Here is a 12,653-nt window from a genome sequence, read left to right as displayed (position 1 = left end):
AATTGTGATTTTAGGTGAAAGACTCCTTTTAAGGCCTTTGGTCTGCTTGGTTACCCTCTACTAAGGCTAGATGACCACTCATGTTAGGACCAGACTATTAGGCTACCTTCACACTAGTGTTTTTGCTGGATCCAGCAGGGTTAAGTAAAAACGCTTCCGTTACTGATAATACAACTATCTGCTTCCATTATGAACGGATCCGGTTGTATTATCTTTAACATTACCAAGATGGATCCGTCATGGACTCCATTGAAAGTCAATGGAGGACGGATCAGTTTTCTATTGTGGGAGAGAAAGGGGATCCGTCCCCAGGACGGAAAGCAAACTACAACATGTTGCGGTTTGCTCTCCGGTATGAGAACGCAACTAAACGGAACAGAATGCATTTTGGAGCAATCCGTTCTGTTCAGTTCAGTTTTGTCCCCATTGACAATGAATGGAGACAAAACGAAAGTGTTTTGTTTTTTTTTCTGGTATTGAGCCCCTATAACGGATCTCAATACCGGAAAACTAAAACGCTAGTGTGAAAGTAGCCTTTCCCAAGTAGGTAAAAAAGAAAATCTTCTATGTGATGTTAATACAAGCAAATTATCAGATTACATCCCAAACATTAATGATCTGGAAGTTTACTTCCCAAAGCCATTTATTTTACAGTGATAGTGACTGGACTTTGCACTGAAGTTGCCACAGTAAGTAAAAATCCCATTAAATGAGATGTATGGTTTGATTGCTTCTACTACTTGAGGGCTAGGACTGGTTTTCTTGGAATGTGGTTCTCGTACTTGTCATCCACCGGTTTTGTTCTGAGCATTACACAGATGCTTTGAAAGAAGCAGAATGATGGACATTTCATGCATGAAACAAGTATTATTCCTGAACTTGACATTATGGGGATCTATGTGCCCCTCTTAATTTAAAGTCACAGCAGTGTTAGAAAAGGTTATAAAAATGATGCTTTCATCAGAAGTGGTAAAGACACATGCGTCGTAATTCAATCACAAAATAAACATGATCTCCTTAATGTCACTTTGACCAAAGTTCACTTATCTTCAGCTTAAAACAAAGTGATGTGGCTGTATTTATAAGCCGAAACTTGGTTTTATATAGCTGTTCATACTTAGTCACCACTACAAACCCATTTGAAACCTGTACTGTACCTATACACCTTAAAGCGAGTCAGGATGCTGTATAATACAATGCTCAAACATCTTATGTTAACTACAGATAGACATTGTATCTCAATGATTACACACAGAGCTCGGGGTCTTGAAAAATGAAAGTGAACAGGAAAACCCCACAAGGATTTCGATAACATGATACACGAAGTCACTGTATAGAATTTGTGCTTGTTGACGTTAAGCTCTTCAATTTATTTTTTTCTGCTCGATGTGCAAAACCAGAAATGCTTGCAGTTTGTCCTCATTTAGCCTTTTACAAAGATCTTCCACTAAAACCAGATGCTGCCCCTGGCAGTAAATAAGAAAAAACGTTAAACCAAACCATACCTTTTTTTTTTCCAAGTTCCTTTTTAACTTTTTTTTTTTTTTTTACTTTTGCTATTTTTTTAATCAGGTTATCTAGTCTGGAAGAAATATTTTGCTATGCGGAATAAAGAATTAGGTGTTTCAAAAACTGAAACAGAGGTAGAAAGTGTATGTTTTTTTTTTTGTTTTTGTTTTTCCTGACATTCCTTATTTCATAGTATAATTGAACTGTAGTGTAATTTTTGCAACAGTCTTTCTATGGCCTAAAGACAGACATATGATTGCACGTTGTGTAATATTAATTTGTAATCAAGGAAGAGTCTTACATAAAAAATAATAGTAAGGTGCCTACTGTGCTGTACCTCAGGCTCTTCGACTTTTCTCCAAATGCTACACAAGAAGGAATACATGTCATATACAGAACAAACTCTGTTAGAATGACATGGAACCCCAAGTTTTTACCAATGGCCTGCCTCCCCCGACTTGTGCAACAGACTCCATATTTTGAAAGGCTCAATCCAACTGAATGAAATGTTTTGAAGACACCCAACGAAGGAGGCACTAGAGCCGAGTGAAAATTGTATAAAACAGTATAAAAACAAGACCCTTGGCACTTGTATGACTATAAAATTGTCCCAAGGGTTATGGTATATCCGGGACCAGAATTACATTTAATATTTCATCCCCGTGCATATATGAAGTTGTTTTTAAAGGCTAAGTGAATCAGTAAAGGAAAAAAAAATAATATAAAATCTGACTGGCTTATTTTTAATGGTAGGGGACATGATGCCTTTAGAATTTGGGTTAGGCCTCATGCACACGACCGTTTTTCGGGTCCGCATCCGAGCTGCAGTTTTTGCGGCTTGGGTGCGGACTCATTCACTTCAATGGGGCCGCAAAAGATGCGGACAGCACTCCGTGTGCTGTCCACATCCGTTGCACCGTTCCGTGGCCCCGCCAAAAAAATATAACATGTCCTATTCTTGTCCGTTTTGCGGACAAGAATAGGCATGTCTACAATGGGCCACCCGTTCCGTTCCACAAATTGAGGAAGGCACACGGGTGGCTTTTCCGTTTTTTGCGTATCCGCGGTTTGTGGACCGCAGAAAACGTCACGGTCGTGTGCATGCGGCCTTAATAAGATACATGGGCCACTCTATTAGACACTTAGCTAACAGCATAGACTACTTTCCCAACTGTCCTTTCTACTCATTAAACCGGAACCTGTGGAGTGATCGGAGTGCTTCTATCTAATGTGAACATGGAATGGACCTAATCTTGTATGTACAAAGACATGAAATTTGTAAACTGCCTGTGTGGCCAAACTCTGCATAGTTACCCCCCTCACTACTGAAGAGGCCATCACTCCAATGGTCAGCCTCCTCAGTATGGAACAAATCTATAAATATAGGCGTCATGTGAAATTATCACTGGAAACATAAGGTGCAAAAAGTCTTCATTCAATTTGGCAAATCTGGCTACCAAATTAAATGATGTAAACGTGAATAATCATATCAAGAACCTAAATGACACAATGGTGAGGCATTTCAGAGAGTGACACTTTCCGTCGGTCTGTGCATGCAGAGTGCCGTCCCACAATCAGAAAGTGCGATATTGTAGTGGATGCAGTGATAGAGCGACTGCCTGGCATTGATCTATGCAAGTCCCATGTCCCAGTGCTCAATAACCTAAGCACTGAGAAGACGGCAATTCATCTGTCAACAGCCCAGTCAAACATTCTGGTTTTGCAAGAACTGGTTGTCATTGCTATGTTGAAAACAAAATGTGCATAGCAATATACAATTCTACTAAAATGACCCTCAGGTAATCAGTCCAAACTTGCAGGGTAAAGGCATATATGTTCATTCAGTGTCTCTTACACAGCTGCATGTAACTCCTCAGAAGATGCAGCCAAACTGGACGAAAGGACAAAGTTTGCCTGATCCCCGGACCTCCTTCCACTTAAGGATGTGTGTCTTGTGTACTGAATATACAATTGATTACTGAGTATTGCATCTCCCCTTAACATGTGTTCCCCAACCTGCAAACAGGTGAGAGTCATGGTGGCAGGGCATCCACCATATATGGTTTCCAGCCTTTAATACACTTTACGTTGATTCCTTTTGTTTCCTTCCCTCCACCATGCTCCAAAGTATAGGAAATGGCACAGGTCCTACAAAAGTGTCCCAGTCAACGGAGGTGACTGCCTTTATCCATATTACAGGGAGATTAATATTCCATCAATAATAAAACACAGATTTCAAGACATTGTAAGACATAATTCCACAAGAAACCAAGGTCAAGCATGTTCTACACCAGCTTGCTTCATACAATGTATATGTTCCAAGAAAAAACAGGATTCCCTTATATGTGTATGCAAGTGTCCTCAATTACTTGTATTTCGTTCACAAATGGAAAGCTAATCCATTGTGGTTTCTAATTCATAAACACATATGCATGCCAGCGCAAGCACAAACGATTGGACAGTCAAAACCGTGATGGTACGGATCACACCACTACAAAAAAAAAATACCTACGGTTGGATGCCACCAAAAGAAACCGGGCAGCAATTTCCTTTACATACACCGCTGCAGAAGCATGAATGTTAAACTGCTACATTTCCTTTGACAAGATGCAAGAAGATGATATGTACAGCAGCTGAGATTCTCACTTGACAGCTTTGTTACTCTAAGATTGTATACTCAGATAAAGGTTGAGTTGGACCTCTTGGACCTTTTAATCATGCTTGGATGGAAATCTGTGTGGCGGCGGGCGTGCTTGGTCAGGTGGTCACTCCTCATGAACCTCTTTTCGCACAGGGGACATCGAAACTGCTTCTCACCCGTGTGTGTCCGGTAGTGGCGCGTCAGCTCGTCTGACCGGGAGAACTTTTTAAGGCAGTCGGGCCAGGTGCATGGAAATGGACGTTCACCTATGGGGGTAAAAAAGAATTACCTAAAAAAGAGAAGAAGACAGAACCAACTAGAAATATGTGAAAGCTACAGATTGTAATGTCCTCTGTTCTCTGCAGCCTTCCACTCGAACAAGCAGGTAGGGCCAGTATTTGACATCTATGTGTCAAAAGTCTTAGGTTGTGTGTGAACCAGCTGACTTTTCTGTATTAAGCTCTGCAAACCAGCAGCCTGAAACAGAACGGGCAGCTGACAATCATGGACGTCCGCAGGGGGGGAATCTGTGAACTGAGTTCCCCCCCTGGAATCTGTGAACTGAGTTCTGCCTCTGCTCTGCAGCACTGGCGGATCCGGGGACGGGGGACGGGGGGGACGACGACAACAGGGCAATTGCCCCCCCCCCCCTAGCTGCTCAGTAGTGGGGGGGCTGTGGCGGGGCACAGGGAGATGAACGCTTCCATCGTGGAAGCGTTCATCTCCATAGTCATCTGTATCGCCGTCCTCAGGACAGCGATACAGATGACTGTGCTGAGGCAGGGGAGGGAGAGGCGTGTCCCTTTCCCTTCCTCTGATAGGCTGCAGGCACTAGGCCGGCAGCCTATAAGAGGCCGGCGCAGGCGGCGCGATGACGTCATCGCGCCGCCTGAGCAGTACAGCGTGGGACACAGGCCGGAAGAGGCCTGCATCGCATCGCTGCCAAGGAGGAAAGTATAAGTGTTTTTTTTTTTTTTTTGTGTACAATACTGGTGGCTACTGGCACATAATGGGGGGCTCTGGCTACTGGCACATAATGGGGGGCTCTGGCTACTGGCACATAATGGGGGGTGGCTGTCATTACTGGCAGATAATGGGGGCTGTCATTACTGGCACATAATGGGGGCTGTCATTACTGGCACAAGGGGGGGCTATTACTGGCACATGATGGGGGGCTGTTATTACTGGCACATTATTGGGGACACTATAGGGGCATCTACTGAGGCCACAAAGAAGGGGTGTTTTATATGGGGGTGCTCTGTACAGTAGAATTTTATACTGGGACACATTATGGTGGGTACTATGAGGAAGGGGGGAGAGGAGTACTATGGGGTCATCTACCGGGGGCACTAAGAAGGGATATTTTATACTTGCAAATTATAGGGGACACTGAGGGCATCTACTGGGGCATTTTATACTGGTACATTATGGGGGGCACTAGGAGGAAGGGGGGGGAGAGGAGCACTATGGAGGCATTTACTGGGGGCACTATATAGGGGTATTTTATACTGGCACATTATGGGGGCACTATGGGGACATTAGCTCAACTTGGGGCATTACAAGGGGGTATTTTTTGCACTGTCACATTATAAGGAGAATTATTTCTACTGGGGGGCATTATGGTGGGCTTTATTACTCTCACATGGTATGACCCCCTAGTAGCAGCACCATCCTCTCCCTGCTCTGCTATTCATCTGCCCATTCTCCAAATCCTTATTATGAAATTTTTCTCATTAGGATAAAACACATCAGCTCCGCCGAGCCCCCCAGCCAAGTGTTGAAGTGGTGTCCGAGATCCCCAAGGGCCAAGCAAAGTAATTGTAAGTTTTCATGTGAAATATGTTTGTTATACACATATAGCATACACTGTGCCACACAATATACAGTATACCGCTACACTGTGTAGTCTGTTTTATAAGCACCATTGTTTTGTGGCGGCGGACAGAAAATAATCTGGAAGTGCCCCTCCCGAGACCAGGCTCTGGATCCGCCACTGCACAGCTCATGCGTTATTATACTTTGTGATAATGAATATGCCCCTCCCCTTCATTACATTCTCAGAAACAAGCAGAGCATGGATGTCAATACAATGATGCCCCGCCCCGGGGAATTTCTGCGGACGCCCATGCTGACAATGTCCTAGCTCTGTAGACTTCGTGGACGGTGACAACTTTAGTACTGTAGGTCTCTTGAAATCACTTACCACATCCAACCTCCATCACTCTTAGTGATAGAGATGTATGAAACTGTTTTTGTTGCCCATAACAACCACTCACAGCACAGCTTCCATTTCTGATACTGCTCTGTAAAAATGAATGCTGTGCCGTGATAGGTGGCTATGGGCAACAAAGATAAATCTTCTCAGATTTAGATTAATATGACACTACAATTGGCTAATGACATTAGGACCATACTTACCACAGACTATTCAGAAACAGTAAAAAAAAGCAGTATTAAAATATAAAAACTGTAAAATGGGTAGGGAGCAACGCGTTTCATCGGTGGTCCACCGACTTCCTTTGAGCCTGAGGAGCACAACACGATTTGGCATGCATATCTACCACTTGAATATTTCTTTATACATCAGGACCTACGCACGAGGTGTGCTCTCTTCTCTTTCATACTTACCACAGAGGCATGCCATGCAGCTCCAGGGCCTCCCGAGAAACAGAGCCCAAATTTGTGATTTTGATTGATGGTGACAACCTTTACAGGGATTCCTTCTCTACGGGACCTGGGTGTGGAGAGTTGACCCAACGATATCAGAGACGTGAAAAGGAGGACAAGTCCTCCTGTCACAGGTGGTTAGGCGTGCAATGTTGTTAAGCAATACCAGAAGGCTACCCTAGTTGAATGTTTGCTTAAACTTTGTGAATTGTAGTCTACAAGCAATACATTTCCATGCAAGAGATATATTACCTGTCTTTTGGAAGTAGGATATTGTCATTACTTCAGATGGACTCGAAGGCTGATTAGAAGGCAGGCCTTATGTGTTAATCCTATAGGCCCTAAAACAGGGCAGCTATTTTACCATATATAATTATGAACTTCTTCAGGTCTGCTACAGCACTGTATGACATCTCTTATTCCCTGTGGTTTATGGCAAAATGGGCATCAACTGAAGGGCAGGGCATGTATGCCAGACATGAACCAATGCCAAGGCCAGTTTGTCAAGCTCTTCCCTTACATGAAGGCAATGTCCATGGAGACATCCAGAGCTCTGTGTCACTTGCAGTCAGTAGGTTATATATGTAAATCATTAATTTGGCATACATAGCAGTCTTCTGACAATGTAGATGTGACAATTTAATGAGGAATAAGGAGCACATCATAGAGAGCTCTCTTTTATTTCCAGCAGCATAGCAGAATTTCATTTCCTAGGAAACTAGCATGAGCACAGTTTTCTCACCCAGTCTCCTATCACAATGACTTTCTTTTAGAGTACACTATAATGAGATGTGACATCGGGGTGCACACAGAGGTACAGGGGATAAACAGCACAAATTCAAATGTGGCCCCTAACTGGCGCTATTAATACTAACACACCTCTAACCGCCTGAGAATGGAAGATTTGGGGGTTTTTTTTTCCTCCCCTTTTCCTCTCTAGGATCCTTGGGATAATTCTCCACATCTAGTGTTTTTGGACCTGCACAGGTTCTCACCGCCTATTAAAAAAGGGTATACAACTAACCGGGGCCCGGAGCAGCAGCTTGGGCTGTCTCTCTGGTATGTATTCTTTTATCTGACACAATAAGGTCCCTTTACCTACAGTGATTATACTGTAGGATGAAGACATCTCACATGATCACTCAAGTTGGTTAATACATTGAGGTCACTTGAGGTAAAAGTGCCAATACCAAGTCTTTGGGCAGGAAACATGATTCACAAATCAAGCAGTGGTTCCTGTCTGTAATTTTTCTTTTTAAGGATAGAATATTTCAGTTTTAAGTGCTCTGCATTAAGACATGTCAACTAAAAGAGAATAGTGTGTCCTAGACTGAACCCATCACTTAAAGGCACATGCCAACCAACGTTCCTACACAGTGTTTTGCTCAATGTAGAGCCTGAGGGAGAGGAACATGACATACAGCCCTTTTAATTACAGTGGTTATACTGTAGGATAAAGACATCTCGAATGGTCACTCAAGGGGGTTAACACAATAAGGTTACAGATTCAGAGAAGACCAAAGCTAGAATTTGTGTCATGCTTCTCCTCCTCAGGCACTGTTCTGTTTGAAGGGAATCTGTCAGTAGTTTTGACCATGCTAATATGCTGACAGCACTAGGTAGGGGCTGGGGAGAGCAGGACAAATATATTTTGTGGAACTTTTATTATCAGGAGTAGTGTGGATATGGAGTTTTATTCTGACAGATTCTGTTCATTCAAGTGTCCAGGACGAGGAGCTTCACAATGAAGTGCTCTCTGCATTCAGCTGCTTTACAGCCCCTCCCTAAATCACAGCTGTAGTGGTCTCCAAGTTGGATGCTACATCAGTCATGCAGAGGGGCGGGCCTATTAAGCAGTTCACTACAGAGAGCAGAGTGCAATTTACAGTAAAGCTCCACCTCAAATGCACTTAAGGAGCAGAGTTTGACAGAATAAAACTTCATATGCCCACTACTCCTGATGAGAAAAGCTCCACAAAGAAAATGTTTGTACTGCTCTCCCCTGCCCATACCTAGTGATGGCAGATGTTTTCCATGGTGAAAACTGCTGACAGATTCCCTTTAAACTATCTGAGGTATACACAGAGGAGGGGGGCTATGGGAAGATGAAAATTGTGCTGGTTCATGCCACCTTGGAAACAATCTATTCTATTCCTTGTAGGAGAAAAGGACCACATGACCCTCAACTGCTCCTCTTTGTTTGCTAATGTGAACAGATGGACCCAAGCCTCAAGTTCACTCCCTCTGGAAAAGATGACTGATGATGACTTTAGGTAGTAGTGTTGGACACAACTAGATAGCTAGATATCATAGATCAGTTCCATCTATTCAGATATAACAATGCTGAAGCTGCAGACATATCCATCAAAAGCTGGTGAGAAATGACTGGGAAGAAGAAGGGGTGGCCTCGTGGGAAGCCACTTGCAGCCATAAACCTGGATTTCTTACTGTATTCTGCATGGAGAATTCTGCACCCACAGCTCTGAGAGAACTTCTATGGGCGGAGAGGCCGGTGTAAGTGTGTGCCCTGTACTTTTCCAGACACGCCCAGTCCTCACCCTTTCCTGACTGTAACCAATTATGCCTATGAAAACAAAAGAATACCGACTTAGGGTTCAATTGGATCTCTGCCTTCAACAAGAATCTCTCAGCACCCCGCCCCCATCCAACAAAAAGAAAAAAAATGCCTGCTACAAACATAAATCTTGTAAAATCTAACCATATGCATTATAAGTACAAAGGTTACATGACAAATGCAATGCCACCCTCAGACAGGTCTCCATGGCATCATTAGCAGGTTCTTGCAAGGTGCCTGCAAAGTCATCCATGCCAATTGAAATGCAGATGAAGGCAGAGGCTTGTATCTGAAACCACAAATTGCACACTTTGTCATGGCATCATCTACCACACCTTTAAGCCCACAGATGGCATATGGGGCATGCCCACACTTGGGATGTGAATCACTGAGTTTGTTTCGCAATGTAAGCTAAATAAGGGCAATGAGCTGGAGACATAATGCAGATCTGTGACGTTCCCTCCCGTTATCGGGGTGTTAATATCCCCTGAAGGTAGAAATATTGAGGCGTAGTATTGGAGGTCATTGTGATTCAGCTGCTGTATGAGATGGGGCGTCTGCGATACACTATATGCTGTCTGAGAGCAGGCGGTGCAGCAGCAGAAACACAATCGCCTCAGTCTCAGTGGAAGAGGTAATCTGAGGTCAGCTCGTTGGTATGGAAGTGCGGAAGCAGATAATGAAGAATGCGATTAGACAGCTCGCTCGTACCCCTGCTGGCTCTTAATCAAACAAGAGGCAAAAAAAAAGAGATACAAACACAAAACCCACCAGATTGGCTCATACAGAGATTATAAACCTGCTCAATCTAAAAATATCCTCCTAATCTAGACACATAGCAGAATCTAAATCGGTAATCTACATAGAAGATCTAGATGGCATCAAGATATTAGGTGGCATCTAGCCCCGTACTTCCAAACCCGAGGGGGTTCCTACAAGTACCCAACTTTGGTTCTAGGGTAATTGTACCAAGTGACCTCAGTTGATTCTTCTCGGATAACTTATTCGTAGGCACCGGGCACTTTCATGCCCTTTTCGAAATGTCTACACTCAATGGGTGGCACCGTACCCAGGTGAATGTTGCTTGTTGTGTGACGTCAAGCTGCAAAACACGTGGAAATGGTAGCCACCCACCGGTTGGCTGGATTACAAAAATAGGCGTGACCGAAGGGGTGTGTCCCGAGTCGACGGGAACCATCTCCTCTAAACCTCACAACACATCGCCACAATCCACGTTGCCAAAAGCATGTATTGACTCACAACTCTTGGGTCAAGATGGCACAAGGGAGGGCACTAAGAATACCACCTAGGGGGCACCCACTGATGAGTGGGTTCGGACTTCATAAACTTTATGACGAGGGCAGGAGACTCCGCTAGTCATGGTTGGCATACATTTCAAGGGGGTGTACCGGTGGAAGTGGTCCTGTGGTGAAGGAAAACCTACTTAGAGGCTTGAGATGGCACGTTTAAAGGGCACCTTCAAGTCAATGGCACAAATTCTACCATTCTAGAGTCTACATTCACTGAAGGAAAAGGTGAACTGGTGAAAACTCATTTGCATGTTTCTATGAGGATTTCACACCCGGCGCTGTGCAAATGTAGTAACCCTTAACATTTCAATGCAAGCTCTACAGTGTTGGCTAAAGCAAGGCATTATGCAGCAGTGCTGTCAGTGTGAACATGTGTCTAGGCAATGGCAGCCATTGTCTGAGGAGTGACACCATAGTGGCTGGGGGTTACTGACCTGTGTGCACTCTGTAATGGGCTTTGAGGTGGGAGGATTTGCCATACACTTTGCCACAGCCAGTATAAGGACACCTGTGCCTCTTCTCACTGGAGGACCCAGCGGGGCGTGGCGGGGAGCTGGGCGTGTCCGGGCTGGGTGGGCGTGGCTGCGTAGAGTCTGGCTCGGGGCTGTAGTCCGTATGGCTGGGAGTAGTGCTGCTGCTGCTATAGCTGTGGCCGGACTCTGTGGTCACGTCACTGTCCGAGCTGAGCTCCTCGTCGCTGTACACGGGGGAGGGCAGCGGCCGGTACTTGTTTAACTCCAGCAAGCTGGTAGCTATAGTCAGCAGGGTGCAGTAGTCCTTCCAGGTGTCCCCCGGGCCGTCATGGTGCTCCTTGGTCACCCCTTGCTCGGGCATTGTCCGCAGGTGCAGGCTCTGCTCTTGCTCGGTCATCTTGCGCAGGTCTGCAGGTGTTGTCTGGGCTTCCAGAGTGGCGGGCTGCGCTCCCTTCACCTCCTGGCCCTCAGGGTGGTGAGCGCGGTTGGAGATGGACACCAGGCACTGAGCAGCTACGAAGTCCATGTAGGCGACAGCTGTCATTGCAGGCGGCGGAGGAGAGGTGGTCTCGTCGGCGCTCTCGGAGTCGTGCGTCTCCTGCAGCTGCTATCAGTGTGTGCAGCCCCTCATCTTCAGCAGACAGCACTAGTCTGGGACCTCCCCACTGCTAGTACACAATGCCCCTCCTGTGTCTGCAGCACACTTTCCCAAACTTACACAAGGCAAGCATCCCACACGTGGCAAGCTCCGGGACTGCTGCTAGCACAGGAGCATTGTCTGCCCGCTCTCAAGTGGCCACAAGGTGCTTTGTCTCCCTCCCTGTCCCCCGTGCACTCATCCTCCTCAGTCATCCAGAGAGTGTGATGAAATCTCAGACAAAGCTCTATATGAGTCTCCCCCCTCCCGGCTCTTCCACTCTCAGGGTTCAGGCATTCTCCTGCTCAGTAACAATTTAACAGAACCCCACGCGTCACAATGGGATGCGGCTCCCATAGGTTCTAATAGAAGGGGACATTCTATTCTGTTTACCTCCGTCCCTCTTCCAATCAGGGCGCCCCTCCCGGCCAGGGGCGGGGTAGCAGCCGAAGTGGCGACCAATCACGTCTCTGGCCCTGTTTCCAGCGTGCTACTCCGCCAGACACACATACACACACTTACAGACGGGCACACAGCTGGCTCTTAAAAGGGCAACGCTTCCCCAGCTGTCCTCATTCTCAGGGTGTTACCTCTCGTCACCGCTGAGGTCTGGAAAATCTGACTTCTCCATCATCGGGATTAGTCAGCTTTCAAGGGACTGGGGCAGCAATAATGGCGAGCAGCACAGTGTAGTCTCATTTACAAACTTTAAGTCCTCAAGTGAACCTGTCACCAGGAGGAGCTGCGTGATACCTTGCATCTTACGGATTGTCTAGTAATACTGGAAGAGGGGGGCATGTGTGCCCATTGTCTAGTAATGCTGGAAGAGGGGGGCATGTGT

The 12,653-nt window shown here is 45.5% G+C and overlaps 1 protein-coding gene across 2 annotated transcripts; it reads right to left on the bottom strand.

The window, feature by feature from the left end:
- Positions 1–2,497: 2,497 nt before the first annotated feature.
- Positions 2,498–12,304, bottom strand: KLF9 (Kruppel like factor 9). Of its 2 annotated transcripts, XM_040417085.1 has the most exons (3): positions 11,137–12,304; positions 9,266–9,401; positions 4,302–4,416 (listed from the first exon to the last, which is right to left on the bottom strand). In XM_040417085.1, the coding sequence occupies exons 1-3, from the start codon at positions 11,717–11,719 to the stop codon at positions 4,413–4,415; spliced, it is 723 nt and encodes a 240-aa protein (XP_040273019.1). In that variant the 5' UTR covers positions 11,720–12,304; the 3' UTR covers positions 4,302–4,412. The 2 variants fall into 2 exon arrangements, with proteins under 2 accessions (XP_040273018.1, XP_040273019.1); XM_040417084.1 differs by lacking the exon at positions 9,266–9,401 and having other exon boundaries at positions 2,498–4,416; positions 11,137–12,296.
- Between the last annotated feature and the right edge of the window lie 349 nt (positions 12,305–12,653).

This window comes from Bufo bufo, chromosome 2, assembly GCF_905171765.1.
Source record: "Bufo bufo chromosome 2, aBufBuf1.1, whole genome shotgun sequence".
Taxonomy (NCBI): Eukaryota; Metazoa; Chordata; class Amphibia; order Anura; family Bufonidae; genus Bufo; species Bufo bufo.
Note: the sequence above shows the minus strand (reverse complement) of the source record. Positions and strands in the feature narration are given on the sequence as shown.